Source organism: Saimiri boliviensis, chromosome 11 (genome assembly GCF_048565385.1).
Source record: "Saimiri boliviensis isolate mSaiBol1 chromosome 11, mSaiBol1.pri, whole genome shotgun sequence".
Classification (NCBI taxonomy): domain Eukaryota; kingdom Metazoa; phylum Chordata; class Mammalia; order Primates; family Cebidae; genus Saimiri; species Saimiri boliviensis.
This window is the reverse complement of record NC_133459.1, coordinates 7,416,170-7,431,360: the sequence shown is the minus strand read 5'-3', so window position 1 is coordinate 7,431,360 and position 15,191 is coordinate 7,416,170. Positions and strand designations below refer to the sequence as shown.

Below are 15,191 nucleotides of genomic sequence, written 5' to 3'. Positions count from 1 at the left end.
CCAGGCTGGAGTGCAGTGGTTCCATCTTGGCTAACCTTACTGCAACCTCTGCCTTCTGGGTTCAAGTGATTCTCCTACCTCAGCCTCCTGAGTAGCAGGCAGTACAGGCATGTGCAACCATACCCGGCTAATTTTTGTATTTTTACGGTTTCACCATGTTGGCCGGGCTGGTCTTGAACTCCTGACCTCAGGTGATTTACCTACCTCAGCTTTCCAAAAGTACTGGGATTATAGGCATGAGCCACCATGCCCTGCTCATTTTTATCTTTTTTAGCATTTTTAGAAGAACAAGTTATCCCAAATAATTCCATCTGTATTCCATGAATTTACTGCAACTAAGTTTACAATCAGATGTTTCTTGGAGATGTGTGAATGCATAAGTCACTGTCCTTTCACTGGCCACCATGGTTGGAGTGCTGCTACAGTGTTAATACTTTGTTTTCTTTTCACTGAGTATGTGATTAGAATCCTCATTAATTAGGTTTTTTTCCTCCCATGGTGTTTTCTTTAAAGTGGTCATAAAAACTGGTAGCTACTTTATAAAATTTTTACCTTGAATTTGATTTTGTAAGTTTTTTTTTTTTTTTTGAGACGGAGTTTCACTCTTGTTACCCAGGCTGGAGTGCAATGGCGCGATCTCGGCTCACTGCAACCTCCGCCTCCTGGGTTCAGGCAATTCTCCTGCCTCAGCATCCTGAGTAGCTGGGATTATAGGTGCGCGCCACCATGCCCAGCTAATTTTTTGTATTTTTGGTAGAGACGGGGTTTCACCATGTTGACCAGGATGGTCTCGATCTCTTGACCTTGTGATCCATCCGCCTCAGCCTCCCTAAGTGTTGGGATTACAGGCGTGAGCCACTGTGCCCGGCTGATTTTGTAAGTTTCAAATACAACATCCTTTTTGTGATTTGGCAACTGGATTTTTTTCAAAGACATCAGATGACAGGTGGGTGGTTGGCCACTGAACAAGCTGGCCTAATGGTGCAATGTTGTGTGTGTATGTGTGTCCGCGCTGGCTTAGTGGTGCAGCATCTCATGTGGACATGTTGGCCTAGTTGTATATATTGCATGTGTGTGGATGTGCTGGCCTTGTGGTGCAGTGTGGCGTGTGTGTGTGCGTAGATGCGCTGACCTAGTGGTGCAGTGATGCACTGGCCTAATGATGCAGGGTCACGGGTACATGTGGATGCTAGCCTAGTGGTGCAGGGTCATGGGGGTTTGGAGACACTGGCATTTGCTAGCATCGTTATTGTCATTTGGTGATCCCACCTTGCTCTTGGCAGCAGCGTTCACCGTGACCAACAGAAGCTTTGCCTGTCCCATTACTCCCATAAAACAGAATGGGATGGGACGGGTGCAGTGGATCACGCCTGTAATCCCAGCACTTGGGGAGGCTGAGGCAGGCGGATCACGAGGTCAGGAGATCGAGACCATCCTGGCCAACATGTTGAAACCCCGTCTCTACTAAAATACAAAAAATTAGCTGGGCATGGTGGTGGGTGCCTGTAGTCCCAGCTACTTGGGAGGCTGACAGGAGAATCACTTGAATCTGGGAGGTGGAGGTTTCAGTGAGCTGAGATTGCGTCACTGCACTCCAGCCTGGGTGACGGAGCGAGACTCTGTCTTAAAAAAAAAAACCCGAATCGATGGCAGTGCCCCCGGCAATCTCTGTTTATTCTCTTTCTCGTCACCAAGGTAGAGTAACTTAAAAAGTGTTTGGGATGTATTTGTTGAGGGTTAGGGTAGTATTAAGCTTTAACTTTTTCTTCCAATTTTCTTCTCACAGTTTATTCACAGAAAGAGTTTTTTCTTTCTCCATAGTTATAAACTAGTACTACTAAAAATAAATTCAGTTTTGAGAGAGACACAAATAAAATAGTCTGTAGGCACATGAAAAGGGATCAAATAAATGTAACAACAAAAACCAAGGAGAACAAAAAAGCAAAAGACTGATAATGTTAGTGCTCAGCACCATTCTTCTTGAAGATCAAAGGGCTCGGATGTGTGGATTCATCCAGTCACAGTAACTCTGAGGGGGCTCTTGCCATTCCATTCACTCAGGAGGAAACTGATGTATAAGGGTTTCTTTCAAGCTGGTGCTAGAGTTGGGCTATAAAGGAGGAGAGAGACCTTTATCCTTTAGCCATGATGAATCAAAAGGAAAACAAAATGTCTCTGTACCCTCTTTGTAAATTGTGAGATTGTAGCTTTTTCTTACCAGAGTTTCTTCCTGTAAGAAAATCGGAGCCCTTCACTGTTGTAGAAATGCATGTTGAAGTCCAGCATTATTGCATTCAAAACTATCAGTTTTGAATTCTTGACCTTGGCTGTCCCTCATCTCTAGCTTTCAAGATAAGTTTCTATAGCTGCTGATCTTATTTTATCACAGTTTATCAATAACCATCGTAGAGTAAAACTAGCATTTGAACAGGGCATTTTTTGAGTTCTCTTTATTCCCAGGTAAGTGTTTTTGGCTGGCATTGTGGTGTAACAGCTTTGAGTTAGAAGACTTGTTCGTTTGAATCCTGGCTCTGTTGTAGCCTTGTGACCATTGTCAAGTTTGTTAACGTTTGAGCTTGCCTTTTGACAAACTTGTTCAAGGTCACATGACTAGTGACAGACTCCTGAACCAAACACACACATCTGGTTCCACATCCAGTACGGTAAGGAGTGTGAAAGTCCCTCAAAGAGCATCTCATGCCCTAGTAACATGCATAGTACTCTCCATAGCTCCTTGAGTTTCTGCTGAGTTCTTAAAAGTGTAAGGCGAAGAAAAGAGAAAGGGAAGTCAAGTGTAATTTTGAGTTAATGGTGGTGTAATCACTCAGCATACACTTATTTTACTATTTCTCTGTGGCCTGTCGGAGGAGGAGGGGTTAGATATTTAGATTCCTTCAGGTATATGGAGAAAAGTTTAGCTTAGGAAGCCATCTCAACGCTATCCAGGAATGAGCAGATAAACTTGTAACTTGTAATTTGTTTTCTATGCTCCTTTTCCTCCCTAAAGATAATGTTTTATTGATGATCCAAGGATCTGGAGTGATTGCTTTGTGATTGGGCTGAGGACATGTGTCCTGGGGAACATTGTCGGGTTTACCGTGTACTCACATCAGTGCGTTCTCCAGTATTGATTGTGGAGGGCAGCATGGGAAATTATAAATGCGTTGTTGGCTTGAGGGCTGTTTTCCAACTTTCTGATTACCTGCTTCCTACTTCAAGGAGTCACTTGGGGAAAAATATCCTACTGCAGGTCAGATTATAGGCTGTCATTTTACCCAGGGGTTCATATCATAGGAAGATGCTTTAGGATGAATTTTCTGTAAGACCAGGGCCAAAGAACCCTAAATTAGCTGTTTGAGGCTTCCAGTCTGCTCCTTTTCATTTGGAATTTGGAATTAGTTTATTTCCTTACTTTGTTATGAGCAGCTAGGCTCATGTATATGTTTAGGGCTTGAAACAGATTAGTTACACCTGTGGACAATTTCCCAACCATTCCTTAATGCATTTAAGAACCCTTTAGTGGCTGGGCTTGGTGGCTCATGCCTGCAGTACCAGCACTTTGGGAGACTGAGGCGGGCGGATCACCTGAGGTTAGGAGTTCAAGGCCAGCTTGGCCAACGTGGTGAAACCCCGTCGCTACTAAAAATACAAAAAATTAGCTGGGTGTGGTGATGGATGCCTATAGTCTCAGCTGCTCGGGAGGCTGAGGCAGGAGAATTGCTTGAACCTGGGAGGCAGAGGTTGCAGTGAGCCAAGATTTTACCACTGCACTCCAGTCTGGGCAACTCCATCTCAAAAAAAAAAAAAAAAAAAAAAAAAAAAAAAAAAAATCCTTTAACTCTGCAAGTTCCATAAGAAGTTCCATGGTGTCTCAGAGCTCTTAGTTTTGCAGTTTAAGAATCCTTTTCTGGCTTTAATCTGCAGTTGTTTTTATGTATGAAATAACTTTGACCTACAGCATTTTTACTGTTTGGTCTATACATGCTTAGTACTACATTAGATATCATAACCTGTAATTCCTTTATTTATTCACTCATCATTTAACACTTTATTGATCTATTAGTAGATGAAGGGCTCCATATTTGGTGATGGGAACCTACCCAGGAAAATATTCTGTCTGCCCTTGAATACTTCATAGCATTTGAAAAACTTTCTTTCATTTGGAGCTGCTTTTAGATACACAGCAAAGTTCTAAGTACTCAGTTTCAATATAGCCCCCTAGCCTCCTGCAATGTGAACTTCTTCTACAATTATAGTACAATTCTTTGAATTAACATTGATAGAGTAGCATTAGACTAAAGATTCTCTTTGAATTTCAACCATGTCCTCTGCTGTTTTAGGATCTTACTTGGGATGCCACATTGCATTTAGTTATTTCTCCTTAGTCTCCTGCAATGTGTAATGGTTCCCCAGTCTTTTCTTGCCATTCATGACCTCCTTTGATATTGTAAATATTATTGATCAATTATTTTATCAAATATTCCTCAATTTGGCTTTGCTGAAGTCGGGCATTTTGGGCAAGAACCATATACATGTGTCTGAGTGCATCTTACCATGGCTCCATGAGGTTAATGGCTAATTACTGGTGATATTGACCTTGTTCACTTGACGAATGTGGCTTCTGCCAGGTTTCTTCACAGTAAAGTAGCTTTCCCCCTGTACTTAATTAACTTGGGAGATACTTTGAGTCTATGGAAATAATTTCTCTCCTTAAATTTTTACCCAGTGATTTTATCATCTGTCAGTGGATTTCATCTATAAAAGTTACTACTGTGAAGCTTGCCTATGGTTGTTTTCCATGTTTCTTCTTTTCTTCTACGTTTATTAATTGGAATTCTACTTAGTAAAGAAATCTCCCTTTTACCCCCTAAAAGTCTATTTAATTGAACATTTACATCAGCATGAACTTAGGGATATTTATTTTGTTGGTTATAATTTACTATTTGTTTATTCCTTCAGCTTTGGCCATTAGGAGCTACTTCAAATTGGCCCCTGCATTTTTCCAGCAAGCTTCCATCCTTTTTTGAGCACTTTCTTATTTTCTGGCTCCACAAGATGTTCTCAGACTCATTTTTTATTTTCCCAAATCCAGCACTGGAATTTACCATTCTGTGAGGATCCCAGATTCCCTTTAGTGGAGAGCAGTGTTTAGAAACCAGGATCCTGCATATTAGGTATGTGTATGACTATTGGTCATCATTGTTTCTAGATCCAGTTAGCAGGCAGAGCCAGGATATATATGTATGAATGCATGTATGTATACTAACCTGGGCCTGTTAACTTCCCCTCACCCCAGAGCCCAAAAGTTATATTGATACTTTTGATTCCAGCCCAACACTGGCAGATTTTCTTCTTCACCTATCCTTATTTATAACTACCTTCTCCAAGGAAGAAACTCAGTTCTTAGTATTTAAAATATATTTGTTTTTGTTTAATTCTCAAATACATGAAACTTAGTTTCAGAATTTGTAACCCATGTCTTTGTGAGAAACCCATTTATTGACTCTTTGTCTTTGGTCTTACAGTGCAAGATACTGTTTTTCCTATTACTTAGATCAGTTCTGTTCTTTCTTACTTCCTTATGTGTGTTTGTTTATTTGTAATACATTTAGTTTTATTTATTGGTGTTTACATCCCATTTTTGGTTTCTCCTTCTTGACCTGGACTGTTATTTTATGAGTGTGTGAGAGTATGTGGACTGTTTTTTGGTTCTAAGAGTCAGAGTTCTGAGAAGATACCCTTCAACCCTGCCACCACTCTTTCCCTCTCACTCCCAACTTCCTGCTCTAGGTTAACTGATCATTTTACTTGCTAGATTATCTTTCAGCATTTTCTTTTCACAAATCAGCAGATACATGCCTCTTTTCTTATAACCCCATCTTTCTTATGTGAAGGGTAGAACATTGGAGATACTCTTTTGTACTTTACTCTTTTCACTTGATGGCAGTGTATTGTGGGAATTGCTCATACCAGTTCGTAGATAACTTTTTCATTCTCTTACTTCCTTATGTTGATACACTATAGTTTCTGTAACCGCTCTCTTGTATTTGAGCATTTAGGTTGTTCCTAGGATTTTGCAATTGTAAGTGATGCTGCAATGAATATCTTTGTACATATGTATTTTCTTATCATTGGGAACTTTAGGGTGCATTTCTAATAGTGGGATTGCTGGGTTGAAAGGTTTATGCCTATGCAATTAGTTACGTAGTACCAAATTTCCCTTCAGCAGGCATATACCAATTTACATTCCTTCTGATAAGTATGAAACAGCTTGTTTCCTAATAGAACGTTTTGTCTTTTTAAAATTTTACAAGTTTGATAGGTGAGAGATGATATCTCAGTACTTTTATGTCACTAACAATGAGTTTGAACATTTTTTCCTATGTTTGAAGGTTATTTGTGTGTGTGTTTTTTTTTTTTTTTGGTGAATGTCTGTCTTTTCTATTGGGTTTTCTTTTTGTTTTACTTTTTGAAAGTGCTTGACATGTCTGTGGCACATGCAATTGTTGCAGATATTTTTCTCCCACTTCTGTCAGTTTTCATTTAATTTCATTTACTGTATTTTTTATTGTGTAAAATGTACTTTTATCTAATCAAATTTATCAGTCTTTTATTGCCTCTGGATTTTGAGTCATAGATAGAAAGCCTTTTCCTATACCATATTTAAAGACTAATTCTCCCCAGTTGTTCTAGCACTACTTACTAAAATATCTATGTTGACTGTAGGTTTGAGATGTCACCTCTGTCATGTCTTGCTTTCCATACGTATTCTGTACCTCGTCTTTGGTTTTGCTGCTCTGTTGTCTGTTTATGTGCCAGCACTACACTCTAAATTACAGAGGCTTTATAGTATGTTTTACTGTGTGTTTTCCCCTTTTTTAGTTATTTGTTTTTCCATGTGAACCTTAATATTTTGTTTTATTTTATAAAAAAACTTGTTGGTATTTGTACTGGGATTGTATTGAATGTATTAATTAATCTGTGGAAAAATGCCTTTCTGAGTCTTCCTATCTAAGAACAGGGGATGTTTTTCCATTTGTTCACATTTACTTTTCTGTCTTTCAGAAGTGTTTAAAAATTTTTCTTGTTACAGATTTTGGACTTTTTTCTCCTAAGCTAAGCTAATAATCTTCCTTTTTTTTTTTTTTCTTTTTTCTTTTTGAGATGAAGTCTTGCTCTGTTGCCCATGTTGGAGTACAGTGGCACCATCTTGGCTCACTGCAACCTCTGCCTCCCAGGTTCAAACAATTCTCCTGCCTCAGCCTCCCAAGTACCTGGCATTATGGATGCCTGCCACTATGCCCAGCTAATTTTTGTATTTTTAGTAGAGATGGGGTTTCACTGTGTTGGTTAGGCTAGTGTTGAACTCCTGACCTCATGTGATCTGTCCACCTCGGCCTCCCAAAGTGCGGGAATTACAGGCATAAGCCACCGAACCTGGCCTATAGACATATATTGAACTCTGTCCTGTAATAATAAAGAATACACATTCATTTCTGTATCTTGCCACCTTCTCAAAAATTGGTCATATATTAGATCACAGAAAAAAAAATCATCCCGATTAAAAGCAATGAAACTATGGTTACTAATAAAAACAAAGAACAGAAGACTCTTTTGCTTGGAAATTTAAAACTTCCTGTTAAGCAGCTCCTGGGCAAAAGGGAAAAATACAAATTAAAATTAAAAAAAAAAAAAAAATTTTTTTTCCCGGCCAGGCATGGTGGCCCACACCTGTAATCCTAACACTTCGGGAGGCCAAGGTGGGCAGATCACTTGAGCCCAGGAGTTTGAGAGCAGCCTGGGCAATATGGTAAAACTCATCTTTACAAAAAAATTAGTTGGGTGTGGTGGCACGCACCTGTAATTCCAGCTACTGGGCAGGCTGAGGTGGAAGAATCACTTGAATCTGGGAAGTCGAGTCTTCCATGAGCTGAGATCAAACCACTGCACTCCAGCCTAAGTGACAGAGGGAGACTCTATCTACAAAAAATAAAAAACGAAATAAAGAATTTATTTATTTTTTTTAAAGAGATGGGGTCTTACTGTGTTACCCAGTTAGGAGTACAGTGGCTGTTCACGGTATACTAGCGATCATAGTGCACTACAGCCTCAAACTCCTGGGCCCATCGATCCTCCTGCCTCAGCCTCCATAGTAAGTAGCTGGGATTGTAGGTGTACACTAGTATGCCTTGCCTTAATTTTTTTTTAAATTACAGTAAAAATAGTATGTATCAGAATTCTTGACATGTATTTAAATAGTGATCAGAGGAAAATTAGTTGCACTGAACACAGCAATAAAAATGAAAAAATTTAATGAATTAAATTCCTAGCTCAAATTTAAAAACGACAGCAAATGAATCAAAAGAATAAGAATGTATATGTGCACTGAACGTATATAGAGGAAATACTTAAGACAATTTAAAGTGGTGACACGTGGGGCAAAGGGTGAAATAGAGGTGGAATTTCTCCACTTTACTAGAACTGGCAAAATGTCTCTTATCTTTGAGTGATAAATTATATGTGTATGTTATACCTAGAGCAGCTATTAAGAAAACTATATACAAGGTATTATATTAATACTAAAAAATACTAGAGATAAGATGGAATTCTAAAGAAACAGTTGAAATAACTAATGGGAAGCCAATAGAAACAGAACAAGAAACAGAACACGTAAAAACAAAAGTCAATCCTGTACCTGTCATTAATTAGACGACTTATAATAGATAAGATGTGACTCTCTCAAAATCTTTTTTCATTCTCAGATAAGAGTAAAAATAATAGCTTTTGACCAGACACAGTGGTCAAAAGCCTGTAATCCCAGCACTTGGGAGGCTAAGGTGGGCAGATCACCAGGTCAAGAGATGGAGACCATCCTGGCTAATATAGTGAAACCCCATCTCTACTAAAAATACAAAAAATTAGCCAGACATGGTGTCGCACAGCTGTAGTCCCAGCTACTCGGAAGGCTGATGCAGGAGAATCACTTGAATCCGGGTGGCAGAGGTCTCAGTGAACCGGGATCCCGCCCCTGCACTCCTGCCTGGGGGACAGAGTGAGACTCTGTCTCAAAAACTAATAATAATAGCTCTCAACAGATTTGCTACTATAAACAGTCTTTGTATGCTGGTGCACTTCGTCATGAGTTTCTTTGGGGTTTATGTGTGCCTGGGGATGCAGGAAGACCTTCCCAGTTATTGGTAGTTTTAAGGGAATGAATTTCTAGACCACAGTTTTCATTGGTGTTGTCTCCTTACATAAGAGGGACTCTCTTCTCTCTTCATTGTCTTCATATAGCTGCCTCCTCTTGGTAGCCTCCTCTTGGTAGACCCTTCAGATGATGCCCCAGGTGTAAAACTCTCTGAAGCCCCACTCTGAAGGATTACTGAAATGAGTCATTTCCAGGATGCATTTTTTACTGTTGAATGAAAGCGCCCTAAGACATGGGCCTTCGCTGTCTTTAGTCATATTTCTGTTCACAGTGAAGCATTACTTTAGATACAGAGTGTACAGGACCTTCGAAGGCTCTGAAACTGGCTATTTCAGCAAGGTAGATGTGATGGTGATTTTCTCTTAATGGTCCCTCCTCACCTATTCCATAAACATTGTCAAATAATGTCCCACTTTTGACAGAGATTGTGGTGAGAAGAGGGCTCTGATAAAAAATTCTGAATACTTAAAATCATATCCATACTTATGCACACACATACACACATTTTTAAAGATAAACACTGTTCATTATGAGGTGATTTGAAAAATACTTCAATTGAGTGCCACCTAATTAGAGCCAATCCCAGTGGCCTTACCTGGTTATGGAAACCGTTTCTTCAGCTCTGCTCAATACTCAAGAGTTTGAGGGCCGGCTAACTGGTAAGATTACCAGCTTTAAACAACCACAGCTATATGCCAATGGTTCTCATTGTTTTACTTTCCTCCAATAATTTTTTAATATACAGTAAAATGTAGATTTTTAAGTGCACATTTTCATAAATTTACTTGACCCTAAACAAGACCTGGCATATTCCCCTCATCTCAATTTCCCTCAAGTCCTTTCCTCTCAAAACCCCCCACTCAGAATCACCAACTGTTTAGGTTTCTCTCACTATAATTTTTTTTTTCTCTTCAAAAGCTCACATAAATGGAATCATGAAGTGTATACCATTTTTGTGTCTGACTTCTTGTACTCAACATTTAATTTTTGAGATTTGTCCATGATATTTTATGTCACTAGATTTTTGTATTTGTGTAGTATTTTATTGTTCATAAATGTGTACAATTTGTTTATTTACCTGTTGCTGGACATTTGGATTGTTTCTAAGCTATTATGTATAAACCTTTTATGAATAACAGGAACAATAAAAATGTACCAAAAGGGAAATAATAAAGATAAAAATAAATTTATGAGGAAGGAAACTTAGATGTAATTAATAAAATTCTTTTTGATTTTTAAAAAATTTAATGCCTCATTTAAAAATACATTATGACCAGCTGGGATTTATTGCAGGAATGCAAGGTTGGTTCAGTTTTTCACTCTATTGATAGCATATATCAAACTATTGAATCTAAAGGAAGAAATTATATGATTATTTCCAATACTGTGATTATGGTTTGATTGTCTTTAAATCTAGTGTCATATTTAATAGGAACACATGAGAATCATTTTCCACTGACATCAGGAACTAGGCAAGGATGTTCACTGCACGTTGTATTAGAGGTACAGTGCAATTAGAGGCATAAGAAAGGGTAAAAAAGTAAAAGTGTTCAAATATCAGTACCTTTCATGTACACAAACAGAAACAGGTAGAGGGCTTGATGATAGAGAAAAATCCCATTTACAGCCAACATCGTAGTCATTTATCAGATGAAATGCTTCTATTCCTTTTGCTTTTTGGCTTTCCCTAGCCAGTAATTTTGCCCTCCCCAGGAGACATATGGCAATGTCTTCAGACATTTTTTTTTTTTGTCAGGAAGAAACGTGTATGGGTACTACTGGTAGAGGCCAAGGATGTACTTAAATATCCTGCAGTGTACAGGACAGCCTCTGACAAGAAATAATTATTTAGTACCAATTGTCATTAGTGCTGAGCTTGATAAACCCTGCCCTAAATATACCTGATGTCCAGTGTTTGTGTTTAGAGTTATGGGTTACTAGGTTTTCTGTACCTTTAATTGATACATGAATTACTCCAGTTTAAGAGTGAAATAACAAAGACAAATAAAAGAAGAATTAGTTTCCTTTAGTAATGGACAATAATAGAAATAACTTACTTTACATAGCATTGTGTAGTAGAGTTTTGTAGACTTTGTCTTTATGAGTGTAGTAGGTCATATTTATCTCTATTTTACTGATAAAGCAACTTACCTATTTCTTCTGGCTTTCAGGGATTAAATCATCTTGGATGGGTGGGTAGTTAGTTTCAGAGTAAGCTAGTTGTTCATTTGTAAAAATGGTCATACCCACCTTTTCTTTCCCAGAAGCTTATTTTAGTTCTAGTTAAATATAGAAGAGGTAGTTCTGGGCCTGGAAAGTTGATGCTTATTCTGTATTTTTCCTTGAATTGGATCTTATTATCTACAAATAGTAGTTATGAACGTTATAGCACTTCTAATAGAACTTTTTGCTGTGATGGAAGTGTCTTATAAACCTGTGTTGTTCACTGTGGTAGCTAGTGGTGGCCATATGTAGCTATTTAGATTTACATTTGTTAAGATCAAACAAAATTTTAAATTCAGTTCTTCTCAGTTGTATCAGTTTTGTTTCAAGTGCTCAGTAATGTTGGAATACTTTCTATAGTTTCTATTCTATAGAACTATAGATACTTTCCAATCTATAGCTCCTTAAGGGACTTTATTTCAACAGCATTGTTATTTAATTTTAAAAATGGAGATTGGGACTGGGTGCAGTGGTTGGCATCTATAATCCCAGGGTTTTGGGAGGCCAGGGCAGGTGGATCACTTGAGGCCAGGAGTTTGAGACCAGTCTGGGCAACCTAGTGAGACTCCCATCTACAAAAAAATTAAAAATTAACAAGTTGTGGTGAGATGGGGTCTCACTATCATTGCCCAGGTTGTCTCAAATTCCTGGCCTCAAGCGATCTTCCTGCCGTAGCCTCTCAAAGTGCTGGGATTACAGGTATGAAGTCATGGTGCCTGACTGGCCCTGCTTTGGTTATAGGTACATAAGCCCTTGAGGGAATCCTGGAGGGATGGAGGGAGGGAGAGAGGGAGGGAGGGAGGGAGGGTGTGTGTTTGTGTGTGTGTGTTCGTATTTGGAAGTTAGGCCTTACCACATGATCTAATGATGCTGGCATTTACATTGATACTTGGTGCATGCAACCGTTGCTTAAGTAGTTCTGTAGTAAGTATTGTAGAGTTTTCAGCTATAAGTTGGCTTAACTTTAAGTGGTAGATGAACCTGAAAACTTTACTCTGCTTTATTTTAGTATTTCTATGGGAAAGTGATTTCTAACGTATAGCCATTTAAAGTTACTCAAAACTTGAGAACTTCTTGCATATTCGGGCCCATGTTTATATAAAAAGATTAAAATTTCTGTTTTAATTATCAAGTAACTTTATTTGTTGCACATTAAAGGAGAAAAAATATCTATTGGTCAGAAGCTGTCAAGGAAATGTCAAATATTATACATTTTAGCTCTAAACAGTTGTACTTTCTGCCTATCATAATGTAGTAGGAAGAAAGGCTCTTTTTTTTTTTTTTTTTTTTTTTTAAATGATTTAGGAAGGCTTTAGACTGAGTTTTTCTTGTTTTCACAGTGGTTTAGATTTTTCTCCATTTCTACTTTGTTTAATATTCTTTTCTCATCGTCCTGTCTCCAGTTCATCTTTGTTGTTTTCATTAATTTTACTTTATTAGTAAAATGGTAATATAAAAGCTGTCAAATTACAAAGTTGTGCAGTGAAGTAGTCATGGAAAAGAAAAACTGAATAGGTAATCAAGTATGGCATTTGTAGCTGTATTCTACATGCACCATGGACTTAGTTCAGTGCTACCCCTACCGTTACCCCTACAGTTTTGGTTAGCAAAAGCAATTGAGGGTATTACTAATTTTTTTTTCCTCTTTTTCCCAGAGGGAAGTGTAACATCTCCCATTTTTCTGACATATTTGCTGCTAGAGAGTTTAAAGCCCGGGTGGATTCATTTTTCTACATATTAGGATATAACCCTGAGACAAGGTAAGTGAGTCACTTGTGTCCATTCGTTGAGAACTCTTTTCCTTTTTGCACGTGCGCGCGTGCGTGTGTGTGTGTGTGTGTGTGTGTGTGTGTGTGTGTTTATGCATCTGGACATACACTGGTAGCATACTTAAAAAAAAAAAAAAATGACCCCAGAGTCCTACAGTAAACTCTCTTTGAGAAGAGATGTAATTAATGTCTTTGGCATCTAAAGTGACTTTTCTGTTTGCTCTTTACTTTTATTCAGAAAAGGAAAAATGAGAAAATATGGAATGAAAGAAGGTGGGATAAAGACATACTTTTACTTGATCTGTGTTTGAATTTAAGACTTGGTAGATTATTTCCCTGATTCGCATTCTGTCAAGTCTTCCATAATAATATACTGAAAAAGACTAGGTATAATTTTGAGAAAATTTGTTGGTTACTCATTTGTTTTGTTCACTCTTGGTAATAACACTCCAGGAACACTCACTGAAATAAATCTTTAGTAAGACTGCTAGTATGAGTTGGACCCATGTAGTTCTCAAAACATCTTGGGGCCGGGCGTGGTGGCTCAAGCCTGTAATCCTAGCACTTTGGGAGGCTGAGGCAGGTGGATCACAAGGGCGAGAGATCGAGACCATCCTGGTCAACATGGTGAAACCCCGTCTACTAAAAATACAAAAAATTAGCTGAGCATGGTGGCTCGTGCCTGTAATCCCAGCAACTCTGGAGGCTGAGGCAGGGGAATTGCCTGAACCCAGGAGGCGGAGGTTGCAGTGAGCCGAGATTGCGCCATTGCACTCCAGTCTGGGTAACAAGAGCGAAACTCTGTCTCCAAAAAAAAAAAAAAAAAAAAAAAATCTTTGTAAGATCCATGTAATAGTTTGAATTTTTTAAAATGAAAAGCAGTAGAGTAAGAGTAATTTAACAGAATTAATTTTTATGTCTGTCATAGATGCTACTTTAATGTAGCACATGGAAGAATTTTTGTGAGTGTATGTATTTGTATTTGCCCTGTTTTGATCTTGTGACTACATACATGTTTTATTAAGGATTTTAAAAACAGGAATGTTAGGAGATCAAGTAATATGTGCTCTGGACACCCAAGACATATTCACACATGTGAAGATTTAGACATAAAACATCCATGGCCAGGTGCAGTGGCTCATGCCTGTAATCCCAGAACCTTAGGAGGTCAAAGGGGGAGGATTGCTTGAGCCGAGGAGTTTGAGACCAGCCTAGCTAGGCAATATGGCAAGACCTCCTCTCTCAACAAAATATAAAACAGTCCTGGCGTGGTGGCTCAAGCCTGTAATCCCAGTACTTTGGGAGGCCAAGACGGGTGAATCACAAGGTCAGGAGTTCAAGACCAGCCTGGCCAACATGGTGAAACCCCATCTCTACTAAAAAAACAAAAATTAGCCAGGAATGGTGGCACGCACCTGTAATTCCAGCTCCTCTAGAGGCTGAGGCGGGAGAATTGCTTGAACCCTGGAGGTGGAAGTTGCAGTAAGCTGAGATTGTACCACTGCATTCTAGCCTGGGTGACAGAGCAAGACTCCATCTTGGGGGTGGTGGGGAGAAATAAAGAAAACTATGATGGTTAAGTTTGTTTGTTTGTTTTGTTTTCAAAAGTATGCCATGTTCCAATGATAATTAGAAGCTGGTCAGTGGTAGTATTTCTTAAGCATCTTTTATTTTGAAATACTTATTTTACATATGCATTTATTGACTGCCTTCCCACATCTTCCTGTTGCCCAGGTAAATTGTAGAGTGCTTGAACTTGGATTTCTCTGTAGTTACAAAGGAATTGGTTGTTATTTTAGTGATGACTATGCTTATTTAATCACCTGATAGTTTTCCTGTTGGGCGGGTTATATTAATGAATTGACTAAAGTAGCTTTTGTCTTTTAAATGTTCAGCTCTCAGGTTTGTAACAACTAACCAAAATTGTATTTTTACGAATGTTTGTTATACATGTTTTTGCTGAATGTTTATTAAAAGTGATATGTAACTTA

General features: G+C 38.5%; 1 protein-coding gene across 10 annotated transcripts in view; it reads left to right on the top strand.

The window, feature by feature from the left end:
* Positions 1-15,191, top strand: part of RERE (arginine-glutamic acid dipeptide repeats) — a 484,877-nt gene that overhangs the window by 283,738 nt on the left and 185,948 nt on the right. For all 10 annotated transcript variants that reach the window (XM_010338545.3, XM_074380011.1, XM_010338540.3 and 7 more), the window contains one exon: positions 13,087-13,191. In XM_010338545.3, the coding sequence (XP_010336847.2) occupies positions 13,087-13,191 (105 nt within the window). The remainder of the gene's footprint in view (positions 1-13,086; positions 13,192-15,191) is intronic.